Source organism: Saccostrea cucullata, unplaced genomic scaffold (genome assembly GCF_032062105.1).
Source record: "Saccostrea cucullata isolate Sc308-1 unplaced genomic scaffold, CSIRO_AGI_Scuc_v1 ctg1943, whole genome shotgun sequence".
Lineage (NCBI taxonomy): Eukaryota > Metazoa > Mollusca > Bivalvia > Ostreida > Ostreidae > Saccostrea > Saccostrea cuccullata.
Window position 1 is genome coordinate 140,100 of NW_026920964.1, and position 15,785 is coordinate 155,884.

The 15,785-nt window shown below is 34.0% G+C and overlaps 2 protein-coding genes across 2 annotated transcripts; both read left to right on the forward strand.

Annotated features, from left to right (window-relative positions):
• Positions 1 to 6,794: 6,794 nt before the first annotated feature.
• LOC134258873 (uncharacterized) lies at positions 6,795 to 8,438 on the forward strand. The gene has a single exon (XM_062741463.1). It carries the CDS (start codon positions 6,795 to 6,797, stop codon positions 8,436 to 8,438), a length of 1,644 nt encoding a protein of 547 aa, XP_062597447.1.
• Positions 8,439 to 12,296: 3,858 nt separating this feature from the next.
• LOC134258874 (uncharacterized) lies at positions 12,297 to 13,013 on the forward strand. Its single transcript, XM_062741464.1, has one exon. The coding sequence runs from the start codon at positions 12,297 to 12,299 to the stop codon at positions 13,011 to 13,013; it is 717 nt and encodes a 238-aa protein (XP_062597448.1).
• The last annotated feature ends 2,772 nt before the right edge of the window (positions 13,014 to 15,785 follow it).

Genomic DNA, 15,785 nt, shown 5'->3' on the forward strand with positions numbered 1-15,785 from the left:
TATATATAATTTTGGCATTCCATGCATGTATATATAACGATATGTCATGTCAATAAAACACAAAATGTATTACTTTTACTAGTACTTTAAGTGAAATGATTGTTTTGAAAAATGTTTTACAATTCCAAGTTAAACACGAAAAATACGTTAGATAAAACTATTATTCTGAGTTTTTTTAAAGAGTTTTTTTTATGTTTTAATAGATTCAGCATTTCTTTTGTTAGTTGTTGGTATAATGTCTGTTTGTTCCTAACCTAGTTCAATTTAGTGCGTATTTCCTTAGAAACATTTTACTTTAGAAAAAGTAATTTTATATCAATAATTTTTAGTTGTAGACTGTCCCATGACACTTTGAACCTAGAAAAGAAAACAAATCAAAGTAACACCATGAATATGGATATCACAACACAACTTAAAGTGCTTCAATGCTCTCATTGTCCGACTGATGTGGAATTCTGCTGCAGGCCATGTAAACAAAATCTGTGTTTAGCGTGTAAGCAGAAACACGTTGTGTATCTTGATACCAAAGACCATGATGTTGTTATTTACCGTTTAAAGCAAGGAGACATTGTAATTACAGAGTCATGTGACAGACACCCACATTGAAAATATCTAAATTGGTGCAAATCTTGTAAATGTGCATGTTGTGAAAGAAATTATAAGCATCAAGAACATGAAAATCTGGATATTGAATAAGCCTGCACGGTTCAAAGAGAGGAATACAGGGAAAGAATTATTCAGACTAGAGGTGAGAATCTCCCATACCATCGTGCTATCCTAACATATTTCAAATCTGACGTCAAAAGAGATAAAAAGGCTTTGAAAGCAAAATTCTCCAGCATCCAACAAAAGCTTGCGGTTAAAGCTGAAAGAAATAATCGATACACGTAGTAAGGCACTGAATGATTTATATAAAAACAAGTATTTATACGAGTCTTGTGTTGAAGCATAACAAAATGGAGGAGTATGTGCATAGATATGAGCAACTGGCAAACAAAGCTGTAATGTTTATGTTGTTCATAAAGAAAACCCCTGTCCCCAAAATCGTATACCTCAATATAGGAGACATGATTGACTTCTTATTGGAGATCAAAATCACAGAGACAGGAAAAAGAAAAGTTACAAATGAACAAATGTTAATCTTGATGCAAAATGTTATCTTAAAGAAGTACATTGCTGTGACTGACTTAATTCATTGTGCTCACATTTCTTTTGTGACACCAGATAGGATTTGAGTCAGTAATGGACGCAGTCTTATTTTGAGAAATTCTGAAGGTAAGAATCTACATCATTTATTTGATGTTAAAAATCACTATAGAGTACATACGGTTAACAATGCAGGAGAACTGATTTATGTAGACAAAAACTTGAACATAAACAAACTAAGTGCAGACAAGAACAGACAAGAGACTAGAACTATGAGAACCATGTCATGGTGTATCTGTTATGCACCTTTCACTTGAGATCTTCTGGTCATGATGAAGTTTAATGCAAGAAAGTATCCCGCTTTCAGTAGAAATGGGTGTTATATTAATTTGGGACTGTCCGTCCGTCCGTCTTTCTGTCTGTCTTCCACACTTTCATTCGTTTCCTAGCGACCGTTCACGGTAGCCTAGTAGTAAAGCGTTCGCTTTGTGACCGGGAAGCCCGGTTTCGATCTCGTCAAACCTAAGAAGCAAAAATAGGTAGTGACTGTTCCTTTGCCAAGCTCTTTGCACCAGAAGTGAAAGTCACGGGTCTTTCGGGTATGACCTTAAAAACGTAGGTTTCGTGTCCCGTGTCCCGTAGGTACCTCCCTTTCAGTGAAAGCGAGGGAATTTTTTTCTTCTAACATTTGAATGGGGTATCAGTTCTGAAAATGACTACATAACAAAGAGTAAGATAAGAAATAAAAGACAAAATTATTCAAAATAAAATGAGACACCAACACAAATTTATTATTCAGAATCATGTCTATGAAATTCAATTCAAAGCTTACAATTTCATGACCTACATGACCTCCATATAATCAACGGACCAAGTTCAATCAGTGTTAAACCTTGATTCGAGTGCATGCACATTTTCCAAATATTTATCGCATAAGACCATATTATTTATATATATATGGATATTTTACTTGTTTTCCCTCGTTGTTATCTTTCGGATAATCCTCAGGGATCGATATTATATATATGGATATTTTACTTGAAAAAGACGTTAATGGTAACCTAACAACCAAGCTATATGATAAACGAGATGACTTTAACTTTTCTATCGTCAACTTCCCTTACTTATGCTGCAATATACCTTCATCACCTGCATACAGAGTGTATATATCTCAGTTGATTCGATACGCAAGAGCATGCTCTACGTATGATCAATTTCTAAAACGAGGTAAATTATTGACAAGCAAAACAAGATGAAACAAGAACAGCAGTCTCGTTTAAAGTCATCATTTCGTAAGTTCTATGGTCGATACAATGACCTTGTCAGCAAATACAATTTATCATTGAGTCAAATGCTGACTTAAGTTTTCAATTCCAATCGTTAGTCCATTATTTATATACTGAATTGAAGACGGATTTTTCCGTTATTTCAAGATCATGACAATGAGCGCACGGCGGTTGTGATCGGTCAGCAGAGGATACTAACTCCTCAATGGCACTTGATCCCACCTCTGATGTTTCGGAGGTCCGTGTTTGCTCTGCTCTTGTTTTGTATTGTTTTATGGACTTTGAGATTGAATACTGTTCGTTATCTCCATATCCTTCTTCATATAGCAGTAGTTTGTGATTTTACATCATGCTTGGTGTGCTTATGCCTTTTAAGGTCATGTTCTTTTAGTATGGCTGTAGGAACCAGAAAAGGGGGGTACCAGCAATAATTTTGCAATAAATAGAATACTATAGAAAAAATAGCTACATGTATTATAATGCTACTAATTGTTTGTGCCCTCTCAGTAAAAAAAATCGTATGATGACTTTTTTTGCTTGTCAAGGAATTTTTCAGAGTTGTCTGTGCCCCCTCCCACTGAATACATGTTGTGCTTCCTACGAGCCTCTTTAGAGCTGTATAAGCACAAAAACAATGTGGCATCATTCTACTTTTGATGTCTCCTCAACTGCCTCTAATATACAGTCGATCTTCCTTAAGAAATTAAAAGGAAATTAGCCATTATCGCGCATTTGTTTTATTAAAGAACTAATGTACCATTTTTAAACATCTTTCGAGATATAAATACGGGTTGGTCACGAGATTAAATTCCATAAAGCCCACAGGGTTTTATGATGAATTTAATCTCATACCAACCAGTATTTATAACCCGATAGATGTTTAAAAATGATACCTTATTACTTATATTTACATTCGTGACTTATTCATACTTAATATTTGCCTGATTGTGAATTTTAATGTGTGAAATGCATTATTTTTCAAACCCAACGGCATGTATGTAATCCACTTGACGTGCGTCGACCCTTTATGACGTCACTGACAAGGTACGTCAAACGTTTATCCATACCCACATCTATGACTACTTGACCCCGAACCAGTATTTATACAGTTATAGATACGCATTGCTTTTAGTAGTGTTATATAAAGGAAAACATTTGCAAATGTAGAAATGTTAAAATATTAATGCAACATTTCGAAAATAAATGTAGGTCTCCCGAGTTACCCATTTGACCTGTTTTGGTTCCTGTTTGTCGATATATGTCATGATGTGTTCACAATTTTATTGTTTTTTTTAAATTTTGTTGTTGCTTGAAAAGCGGTAAGGTATATACAGTGTAGTAATCGATATGTCTGTCCGTCCGTCTTTATATACGTCCGTCCGTCTGGAACACTTTGGTGTACCCAGCTCTTATCCGCAACTCCTCTCAAACCACCGAATAAAATTTGATGAGACTTTCATAGAATCTTTATTACATATTTTCATTGTGCACCTCCTATTTTACTTTTTGGTTCGACACATATATTGGGTTTCCTACAAGTCATTCTACAAGCCATGCAAAACATGGACATTACCATTATATTAATACGGGAGGCGGAAGATATCATTTAGTGAGCTCATTGCTCAGAGTACTTCTAGTTTTTTGGTTTTGTTTGATTGTTTTTCTTCCTTTTTCTTTTTTAATTTTTAATTTTATTTTGTTATTTTTATTTATTTGTGTGTGTGTGTGTGTGTATTTTGTTTTTTTAGCCCAATTCTACATTTCCCCCAATAATTCGAGAACTGAGCAAGATATCAAAAATCTGAGATACGTTTTTTTGAACACACATATGAGACACATTCTGGCCAATTTTCAGAGAAATTAGTCCATAAATAAGGGAGCTGAATCGTTTGAAATAATACCACCAACTTTCTGATCTTACTTTACAGTAGAGGGCAAAAACCCATTACACAACAAAGTCTGCCAAAGCTAGAAATATATGACACCTTGGAGATTCAGCTTTGGATACCTGTCACTTATCCATATTTCCTATGCATATTCACAAGAAATGGAGGTTCTGTTCTTTATTTAGGTGCTTTTAATGAAGTAGAATAGTTCCAATTCTGAATCAGAAAGATTTCCCGGCAAAATGGCAAGAGCTAAGCTCCACCTCCTATTTCATGGTCATTAGTGACCTGTAAGATCTCCTTCCCTAAATCTTGGGCCCCTGTAGTTTAATTACTGATAGCCTCTGTGTGGCTAGTGAAGAATTCCCCAAGTGGTCACAGTGATTTATTGCTCCTTTCAGAAGCAGGCAGTTACAAACCAAATCAGAAGCTTCAATAACTGTACATTCACATGTGTTAGTGTTTATGTTTGATTATTGTTAGATAATTAGAAAACCATTTAATAATCAGCAAGAATTTTTCATGCATTATAAAGCAGTATTAAGCATTGATTTCGTAGCCAAAAATCTCAAAATTGACAAAAATCTTGAAAAAAAAAAACCTTTGGTGTATCCTGAAACACATGCCATTATTGCCCTGAAGTCCTTAAACATATCAATTTTACATAAAAACTTTACTTAGCCATTTTTTAAAAGATTTTCTTTGGCGGATAAAAATTATTTTAAAAAACCCAGAGAAATGTGCCTAATGACCTTGGGTGTCAATTTGACCCATACTTCCTTTACAATTCCTTTACGCTGATGACCTTTCTGCACCAGCTGAAATGCTGTGATTTTTGGTCGCTGTTGACTAGGAAGGATACATTTGTCCTTTACTGACAGATAAGATGAAGCTCTGTAGCGAATTTCATTGTAAGTAGAGAAAAATATTATTTAAAATTGCATTATTAGCCGTAACATCTTTTTTTAGGTTGAGGAAATGTGGGTTGATAAGTGTAAGACGAACACTGATTCGCACCCAAGATAATTCGCATGGAGACGTTCCGCTCTCCAAGTGAAATCAAGGGGGTTATGAGGAGAGTAGCGTATGAGAAACCCTTGGCTAGCGAAGATGTTTACAATTTTGCAATTAAAATATAAAACACGACTGTGAATTATTGATTCAAGCTGGGCTAAACTAAGCTATATTTTACTTATTAAAGAACAGATATACAAAATTTATTTCCATGATTTTTTTTAAAATATACTATATAATTAATGTTAAACCTTGTTCTTTTTATGTCATTTAATATACAAAATGTATACTTTGGTGAATTGTTAGTTTTTAGTTCGTTAATTAACTGCAGAACTGTAGCTCTCCGAAAAACATATTTTGACTGACCAGAGAGCAACAGTGCCACCCATTGAAAAAAACTGTATATTTATTGCGCACAAAAAAGTGCGCTGCTAATCGATTTGTCTTTAAAACTATCATCTCAAAATATTACTAACCGTGTGTTCCTAAAACATGTTTTCAGTTTCCACAACAAAACATTCCATATAATTGCTGTTAATAGCCTTCCTGGCTCTGAAATCGGAATCATCGAAAATTTCGTCTATTTATACCGCCATTTTGGTTTGCAAGATAATTCAGCCTTATGCGCTTTGTGTATAGGTCAACTACGAAAGTACTTGATAGAGCATCTTTTTTTTTTTTTTTTTTTTTTTTGCAATTGAGGTAAGAATTTGAAAGAAATAATCCAGAATCAAGTGCAAATTTTTTTGCGCAATAAATGTAGAGTTTTTCCAATGGGTGGCAGTGTAGCTCTCCGGTCTGTCAAAATATATTTTTGGAGAGCTACAGTTCTGCAGCTATTAGTTAATGAGATATGGACACAGTTTTAACCGATTTTGTTTTTAAAACCACTTTTAATATTTACAATTCCTAGCTGAACATAATTTTTTGATTTACAAAAGGGAAACGGGACTTAATAAACTCTTAATAATTTAAACAAGGCTTCTTGCCTCAGTTTTGTTTACATAAAGAAAATATCATATTTATGACAAAATGAGATTCAGCAAATCAATATAAAGTGTTTAAATGTATTTAGAATTAACTTCTTTATTGACAAAACTGCTTTGAACGAACATATAATTAGTATATTTAACCTATGTAAACAAGAACATGACACGGGTTTTGTTTTCATAACAAGGGTTTGGGGGGCTAAATCTGTCTTGTATCTCGTCAACTGAAATTCAGATTTTTCATAATCATAAAAATACCTTAGATGAGTGTTTGTTAATATAAAAAAAGCTGAAACTGTGTTCATGCCCTTTTAAAAAGTATTTCTTCCGGGAAATCCAATATGATCTAAGTGCATATTTCCTTAGAAACATTTAACTGTAAAACATTAACTGTATTAAAATATTTTTTATTGTAGTCTGTCCCCTGAAATAACAATTTGAACCTAAAAAAGAAAACAAATAAAAGTAACACCATGAATAAGGATACCACAACACAAATTAAAGTGCTTCAATGCTGTCATTGTCAGAATGACGTAGAATTCTACTGCAGACAATGTGAACAAAGTTTCTGTATGCCATGTAAGCAGAAACACGTTGTGTATCTCGATACAAAAGACCATGATGTTGTTATTTACCGTTTAAGGCATGGATACTTCAAAACACCCGAGTTATGTGATATACACCTAGACTGCAAATATAAAAGCTGGTGCAAATACTGTGATTGTCCCATCTGTGATAAAAATAATAAGCATCAAGAACATGAAAATCTGGATATCAAATTAGCCTACACGGTTCAAAGAGAGGAACACAGGGAAAGAATTATTCAGATTAGAGGCGAGGGTCTCCCATACAATCGTGCGATGCTAGCAGGTCTCAAATCTGACGTAAAATTCTTCAAAACAAAACTCTACAGCATCGAACAAGAGCGTACAGTTAAAGCTAAAAACTTGAAAAAACTTATTGAAATACATAGAAAAGCACTAAATGATTTACATAAAACAAATATTTATACACGTTTTATACTGAAACATCAAAAAATGAAGGAATATGTGCATAGGTACGAACAACTGGCAAACAAGCCTGTGAAGTTTCTATTGTTCATAAAGAAATCCCCTGTCCCAAAGACAATAGAACTTCCTGATAACATAAAGTGTAACTTTAATAAAGAAATAAGTATAAGGGACATTTTAAATCTATTAGTCGAAATCAAAATCACAGAAGCAGGAAAAAGACAAGTTAGAAATGAGCATTTGTTCAGGCTGTTAAAAGAGGCTATCCTAAATATTAAGCATGTTTATGTGACTAACTTATATCACGGTGGACACATTTCCTTTGTGACGTCAGATAGACTTTGGGTCAGTGATGGACGCAGTCTTATTTTGACGAATTCTAAAGGTAACAATCTACATCATTTATCTGATGCAAGTGAATACTATGGTGTACATACAGTAAACAGTGCAGGAGAGTTGGTTTACGTAGACAAAGACTGGAACATTAACAAACTTAGTGTAGACAATACTACAAAATCGACAATGATAAAGAGAACGGATCTGTGGGAACCATGGTGTATCTGTCACTCAGCATCTTCTAGGTATTTGCTGGTCATGATGAGATATGATACAAGAAACCCTGCCATAACATTATCAGATGTGAAAGTCATTCGGTATAATAGTACACTACAACCTATCCAAACCGTCCAATACCATAGGACAGGCAAACCATTATATCATGACCCTGTCTACATCACGGAGAACAGGAATGGAGATATTGTTGTATCTGATATATGGAATGGTGTGGTGGTCACAGACCGTGAAGGAAAATATCGTTTCACTTACACAGGACCACCAGAAGGATTGTCATTTGGAATGTTTATGCCTTGTGGAATTTGTGTAGATGCATTGTTAAATATCCTATTATCTGGTCGATTAGACCAAACAATACAAATGATTAACAAGGACGGTCTCCTTCTGTCAATTCTATCAACAAAACAAGACGGGATGGTTGAGCCATTGGGTTTGGGATATGACGAAGAAAATCATCTTGTTTGGTTGGGATCAGGAAAGACCAATAGACTGTGTGTGTACAGACATATAGAACGACAAGATTATCTTGCATAAACTTTAATTTGCTGGTGGTTCGTCTGACTTGTTTCAAATCAATTGGTAGAACTTTTTTGTGCTGAATTTGACTACAGAATGATACGTACACTTGATCAATAAATAAGGCTCAAGACAGGTTATAACCGGTCAACAGGGAATGCTTACATATCCCAGGCACCTGATCCCTCCACTGTAATTTCCGGTATACGCTGTTCACAAATCTGTCAACAGGGGATACTTACACCTCCAGAGCACCTGATCCCACCTCAGTAATTCATATGGGATCCCTTTTATGCGTTGTTCACAGAATTGTATTGTGAGTAGTTTTAGCGTCATCGATCACTGTTCGTTATCTTAACCTTTTACACACACACAGACAAACAGACAGGGTGATTTCGGACAAGCTTATCAATATGAATAATAATGAACCAATCTACACACAATGAGCGTTAAAATTTCTTTTTATTCATGAGATATAGAAATAACGACCAGTTTTCAAGATCGTTTTATTTAACGAATACAAACCAGGAGCAGAGCAAACGCTGCCATTTAAAAGTTCAGAGGTGAGATCAATTCCATGGAGGTGTGAGCATCTCTTACCACCCAGTAATACCTGCGTGTGCCCATTGTCATCATCGGCAAAAAAGGGGGATGAAATTCGTAGACAATTCAGCTTTTAAATTAGTATGAAAAACCTCCATCAGCATTTGACTCGAAGTATATGATACTTATGTTGTTTGTAAAATTTTGCAAAATTAATTATGTTGTTAGAAATTCCTACACAAAACATCTTGTTGAATCATCTTAAAAAGATAAAAATCCTTTTTAAATCAAAGTAAAGAAAGTAATCAGTATCCTATAATTTTGTTCTTTTTTTTTTAAATGTGTCCCAGGTCACACTGTGAATGGATCTCATTTTCAGCTCACCTGAGCCGAAGGCTCAAGTGAGCTTTTCTGATCAAAATTTGTCTGTCGTCGTTGTCCTCGTCGTTGTCGTCGTCGTTGTAAACTTTTTACATTTTCATCTTCTCAAGAACCACTGGGCCAATTTCAACCAAACTTGCCACAAAGTATCCTTAGGTAAAGGGAATTCAAGTTTGTTCAAATGAAGGGCCACGCCCTTATTCAAGGGGAGATAATTCAGAAATAGTGAAAATTTGCTGGTATATTTTGAAAATCTTCTTCTCAAGAACCACTGTGCCAGAAAACTTGAAACTTATAGGGAAGCATCCTCAAGTAGTGTAGATTTAAATTTGTTCAAATCATGTCCCCTGGGAAAAGGACGGGGCCACAATGGCCGATCAAAGTTTTACATAGAAATATATAGGGAAATTCTTTAAAAATCTTCTTCTCAAGAACAGCAAAGGCATGAATGATCATATTTATATGGAAGCATCCTCAGGTAGTGTAGATTCAAATTTGTTCAAATCATGACCCCCGGGGGTAGAGCGGGGCCACAATGGCCGATCAAAGTTTTACAAAGAAATGTATAGTAGAATTCTTTAGAAATCTTCTTTTCAAGAACCACTGTGCTAGGATAGATGAAACTTATATGGAAGCATTGTTAGGTAGAGTAGATTCAAGTTTGTTCAAGTCATGACCCCCGGGGGCAGGGCGGGGCCATAATGGCCGATCTAAATTTTACATAGAAATTTTAGGAAAATTCTTTAAAAAATCTTCTTCTCAAGAACCACTGTACCAGGAAAGATGAAATGTATATGGAAGTATCCTCAGGTAGCGAAGAATCAGGTTTGTTCAAATCATGACCCCTGGGGGGTAGGGTCGATCAAAGTTTTACATAGAAATTTATAGGGAAATTCTTTAAAAATCTTCTTCTCAAGAATAGCAAAGGAATGAATTATCATATTTATATGGAAACATCCTTAGGTAGTGTAGATTCAAGTTTGTTCAAATCATGACACCTGTGGGTAGGACGGGGCCACAACATGGAATCCAAGTTTTACATAGAAATATGTAGAAAATTATAAAAATCTTCTTTTCAAGAATGCCAAAGCATTGATTAATCATATTCATATGGAAGCATTGTCAGGTAGTGCATATTCAATTTTGACCAAGTCATGACCCCTTCGGTGTTGGGCGGGGCCATAATGTAAGTTCAAATGTAAAGGGCAATAAAGCCACAGGTAGTCAAAGAAATATGTAAACATCCTTAGTTAGTGTAGATTCAAGTTTGTTCAAATCATACCCTCTCCCCTTTAAGGATTGGTTGGGACCACTTTTGGGTTTAAAATTTTCAATAATAAACTGATTTCTGCTTTTTTCCAAGCTACAGTGCTCAGGTGAGCGATGTGGTCCATGGGCCTCTTGTTTGATATCCTTTCACAATGTAACAAAATATCATTTTTATTCAATGAGGGAATGCCAATATTTCACTGTTGAAAATATGATAGTGTATTATAAAATTAGGATGAGAATAATGTAATTTTGCTTCAATCAAAACTTATAGATAGTTCTTTCATTTCAAATATGAACAATTGAAGTTAATTAACCTTTTTTTCTGACATTTAGTTAATTGACTTGAAAGTTGCAGTTGTTATTACTATGAAGATACCAAAACTATAAAATAAAGAAAGTATTTAGTCTTAGGACACTTAATTTGTCAACCACAAAAAATTGGTCAGGATCATTTGGACAAAAATGTGGGGAAAGTAGAAGCGAATATTAAATCCGGATTTTTTTCTTCTGTCGAATTTTCTTGAGTAACTGTCTTCCCACATTACATTACACATGTATATTATCAGGATCAGTAAATAATTCTGAATAAGTGTTAATTCAATGGGACAGTCGTTACGTTGTTGTATAATGTTTAATTGTGAATATTTTATTTGGTTTCTACTGTTTTTCTGGATTTTAGTCAGTTTTCTTTAGCATGGCTGATTATAGGTAAAGTATGCAACTTGTGTGTAATTGGTTTACCAGTGAAAATAAGAGATAAGCTTTACCAGTGGTACTCTACAATCAATAAAAACAGAGACATTAACTGATATAGAAATATAAGGTAAAATGGCGCAAATGTTTTCAAATTATGTGATCATGAACATACTTGCATTATTGTACTCACTTATTTTTTTCCGGATAATTTGTTTTTCAAACACTCGTTCTATTATGAAATAGTTTATAATAAACCTATTTGGTCAATTAAAAAAAACAGAAATATTTATTTGACATTGAATGCCATAAATATTTGTAAATTATTTGATTATAACATACTTGCATTCTGACTTTTTCCCGGATAACTTTTTATTCCACTGGGGGGGGGGGGGATTAAAAATCATGAAATATAATGTCTGAAAAAATTGTATTTTTTATTGTAGTGTGTCCCCTGAAGTGACATTTTGAACCTAAAAGAAAAAAAAACATATTTAAGTAACACAATGGATAAGGATATCACAACACAAATTAAAGTGCTCGAATGCTGTCAGTGTCAGAATGACGTAGAATTCTACTGCAGGCCATGCAAAGAAAACCTGTGTAACTATGTATTGTCAGCAGAAGCACGTTGTGTATCTCGATACCAAAGACCATGATGTCGTTATTTACCGTTTAAAACATAGTGACTTTATACATGTAACACCAGAGTTATGTTATAAACATCCAGACTGCAAATTTAAAAACTGGTGCAAATCTTGTGAATGTCCCATCTGTGATCAAATTGATGAACATCAAGGACATGAAATTCTGGATATCAAATTATCCTGCATGATTTGAAGACAAGAACTTAGGGAAAGAATTATTCAGATAAGAGGTGAGAGTCTCCCATACAATCGTGCGATCCTAGCAGGTCTCAAATCTGACGTCAAAAGAGACGTAAAAACATTGAAAGCAAAACTCTTCAGCATACAACAAGAGCTCGCAATGAATGCTGCAAACTTGAAAAAACTTATCGAAATACATGGCAAAGCACAGAATGATTTACATGAAATAAATATTTATGTGAATTTTGTATTGAAGCATAGAAAAACGAAGGAATGTGTGCATAGATACGAGCAACTAGCAAACAAGCCTGTAAAGTTTATATTGTTCATAAAGAAAACCCCTGTCCCCAAAACAACAAACCTTCCTGATACCATAGTGTATAACTTAAATGGAGTAATAGAAACAGAGGATGTTCTAGATTCATTAGTTGAAATCAAAATCATAAAGGCTGAAAAAAGACAAGTAAGAAAGGAAAAAATGTTAAAGCTGATGCAGAAAGGTACCTTAAAGAAGTATGTTGCTGTATCGCACCTACTTCAAGGTCTTCACATATTTCTTGTAAAACCAGATAAAATTTGGGTCAGTGATGGACGCAGTCTTATTTTAACAAATTCTAAAGGTAACAAACTACATCGTTTATTTGATGTAAGTGAATACTGTGGTGCACATACAGTAAACAGCGCAGGAGAGCTGATTTATGCAGACAAAGACTTGAACATTAACAAACTAAGTGCAGACAATACTACAAAGTCGACACTTATAAAGAGAACAGAACTATGGGAACCATGGTGTATCTGTCATTCTGCTTCTACTGGAGATTTGCTGGTCATGATGAGATATGATACAAAAAACCCGTCATACCATTATCAGATGTGAAAGTCATTCCGTATAATAGAACTGTACAACCAATTCAAACCATCCAATACCATAGGACAGGCAAACCATTATATCATGATCCTGTCTACATCACGGAAAACGGGAAAGGGGATATTGTTGTATATGATGTATGAAATGGTGTGGTGGTCACAGACCCTGAAGGGAAATATCGTTTCACTTACACAGGACCACCAGAAGGACTGTCGTTTGGAATATTTATGCCTTGTGGAATTTGTGTAGATGCATTCTTAAATATCCTGATATCTGGTCGATTAGACCAAACAATATAGATGATTGACAAGGATGGTCTCCTCCTGTCAATTCTATCAACAAAACAAGATGGGATAATTGAACCATTGGGTCTGGCATATGACGAAAAAAATCATCTTGTTTTGATGGGATAAGGCCAAAACAACACACTGAGTGTATACAGATTCATAGAACGACAAGATTATCTCGCATAAACTTTAATTTGCTAGTGGTTTGGCAGACTTGTTTCAAACCAATTGATATAACTTTGTTTTCTACTGAATTATACTACGGAATGTTTCGTATACTTGGTCAATAAATAAGGTTCAAGGCAAAGTATGACCGGTCAACAAGGGATGCTTTATCCTCCCAGGCACCTGATCCCACCCCTGTAATTTATATGGGTCCCTGTTATGCTCTGTTCACAGAATTGCATTGTGTCTAGTTTTGTTTTAGATTGATCACTGCGCGTTATATACACCTTTTTCATACATTACAGACAAGGATGTTTTGGACGCTCTTATTGGTCTGAATAATATGATCGGATCCCCACACTATGAGAGCTATATAATTTTATCAATGAATCATATAATAAAATAATAATTGCTGTTTTTTTCTACGATCAATACAATGATTTAGCCTTCTTCGAAGTACAATATTGTACTCCTCAGATGGCTAAATCATTGTATTGACATAAAAAAAACGGCAATAATTGTATAGTATTTAACCTAAGTTTATTAAAAAAACAAATTGGGAGCAGAAGAAATGCTGGCCTCTTAAACTTCAGAGGTGATATCACTGCCATAGAGGAGTAAGCATCCCCTGCTGACCGGACATATCCGCCGTGTGCTCCTTGACATAATAAAAAAGGAAGTTCGTAGACAATTCAATGTGTAGATCAATATGAAAAAGTCCGTCAGTATTTGACTCGATATATATAATACTTATGTTGCTTTTAAAATTTTGCAAAAATAATGATGCCGTAAGAATTTCGTACCATAAAATATCTTGTTGAATTCTTTTCTAAAAGAAAAAGAAAATCAGTGTAAAGGAGAAAGTAATCAGCATACTTTAAATTCTTTTATAACACTGTGAAAGGATCTCATTTTGATATCCTTGACACTATGACAGAATATCACTTTGATTAAATAAATGATTCACAGTATTTCATTGATGAAAATGTAATAAAGTAGTTTATAAGAAATCAGGATGACAATAGTGTAGTTTTGTTTGAATCAATTGCAAAGCTTATGAATAGTTCTTCCACTGCAAATATATAAACAACGGAAGTTTATAAATGTTTTTTTTTCCTTTAGTCAATCACAATTTTACAACAGATATTCTGACTTGAAAGTTGAAGCTCATATTGCTGTAGAGTAAAGATACTAAAAATTAAGAAAATCTCAGTGTAAGAACAGTTAATATTCCAAGTGTTCAGGAACTGATTGACAAAAATGTTAGGAATTCAAGTTAATATTGAATCCGGGTTTTTTTTCTGTCGAACATCTTAAAAAACTTCCCTCCCACATTACATTACACGTGCATATTATCAGGATCAGTAATGAATTTGGAAGAAGCATGGTCTCAATGGGACAGTCCTTACGTTGTTGTTATAACTGTTTAATTGTTGATATTTTATTTGCTTTCTACTGTTCATCTGGATTTTAGACTGTATTACCTTCTTCATAGGTGATTATAGGTAAAGTATAAAACTTGTTTGATTTTGATTTACTAAAAAAAAAAAGATAATGTTTTATCTTTTGTACTCTGCGATCAATAAAACAGAAATATTTTTGACAATGGAAGATAAGAGAAATGGCGTGAGAGCTTTCAAACTGTTTGGTCATGAACATGTATGTATTTTGGTGTTTTTTTTTCGGATAACCTGTTTTCAATCACTCTGTTACTATGACATAGTTTATAAGAAAATAATTCAGTCAGTTTCCTTTAGAAAATTTTATAATAGATTTTACAATTTGTGGATTCTTTTGTATTATTAGTTAATCCTGGGACAATAAAGGAGATGCATGAAAGGACAATTATGACATTAGCAAAGATACTTTTAAATATCATCAAAATTGTCTTATGTTGCAAGGTGAAAAGATTTCATTGTGCAATTGAATAGCATACCAGTGGACTTTTAGGCAGCATTACAAAAGTGAAGTTCAGAGAATCGAGAGGAAATACTTAACCTATCACTCTTTGGTAATAAACTTATACAATTCCAATGGAAAAGCCTATATGTGGAATCATTTATTAAAAGTGGTTTATTAAAAATTAAAGACATTTGGAATGATGCGGAAAATTGTTTTAAATATAATGACACCATTTTTAATGAATTATTAGACAAAAGATGTTGGATATTTGAATATAGTAAAATAAAATCAGCAATTCCTAAACAGTTTTATCCAATATTGAAAAATAACAACTCAGTATTTAATAGCGAAATAAAACTCTCTTATAAATTGAATAATAATTTACTCATAAAAAGAGATAGTAATAAAGTGGTAACCTTTGAAGATA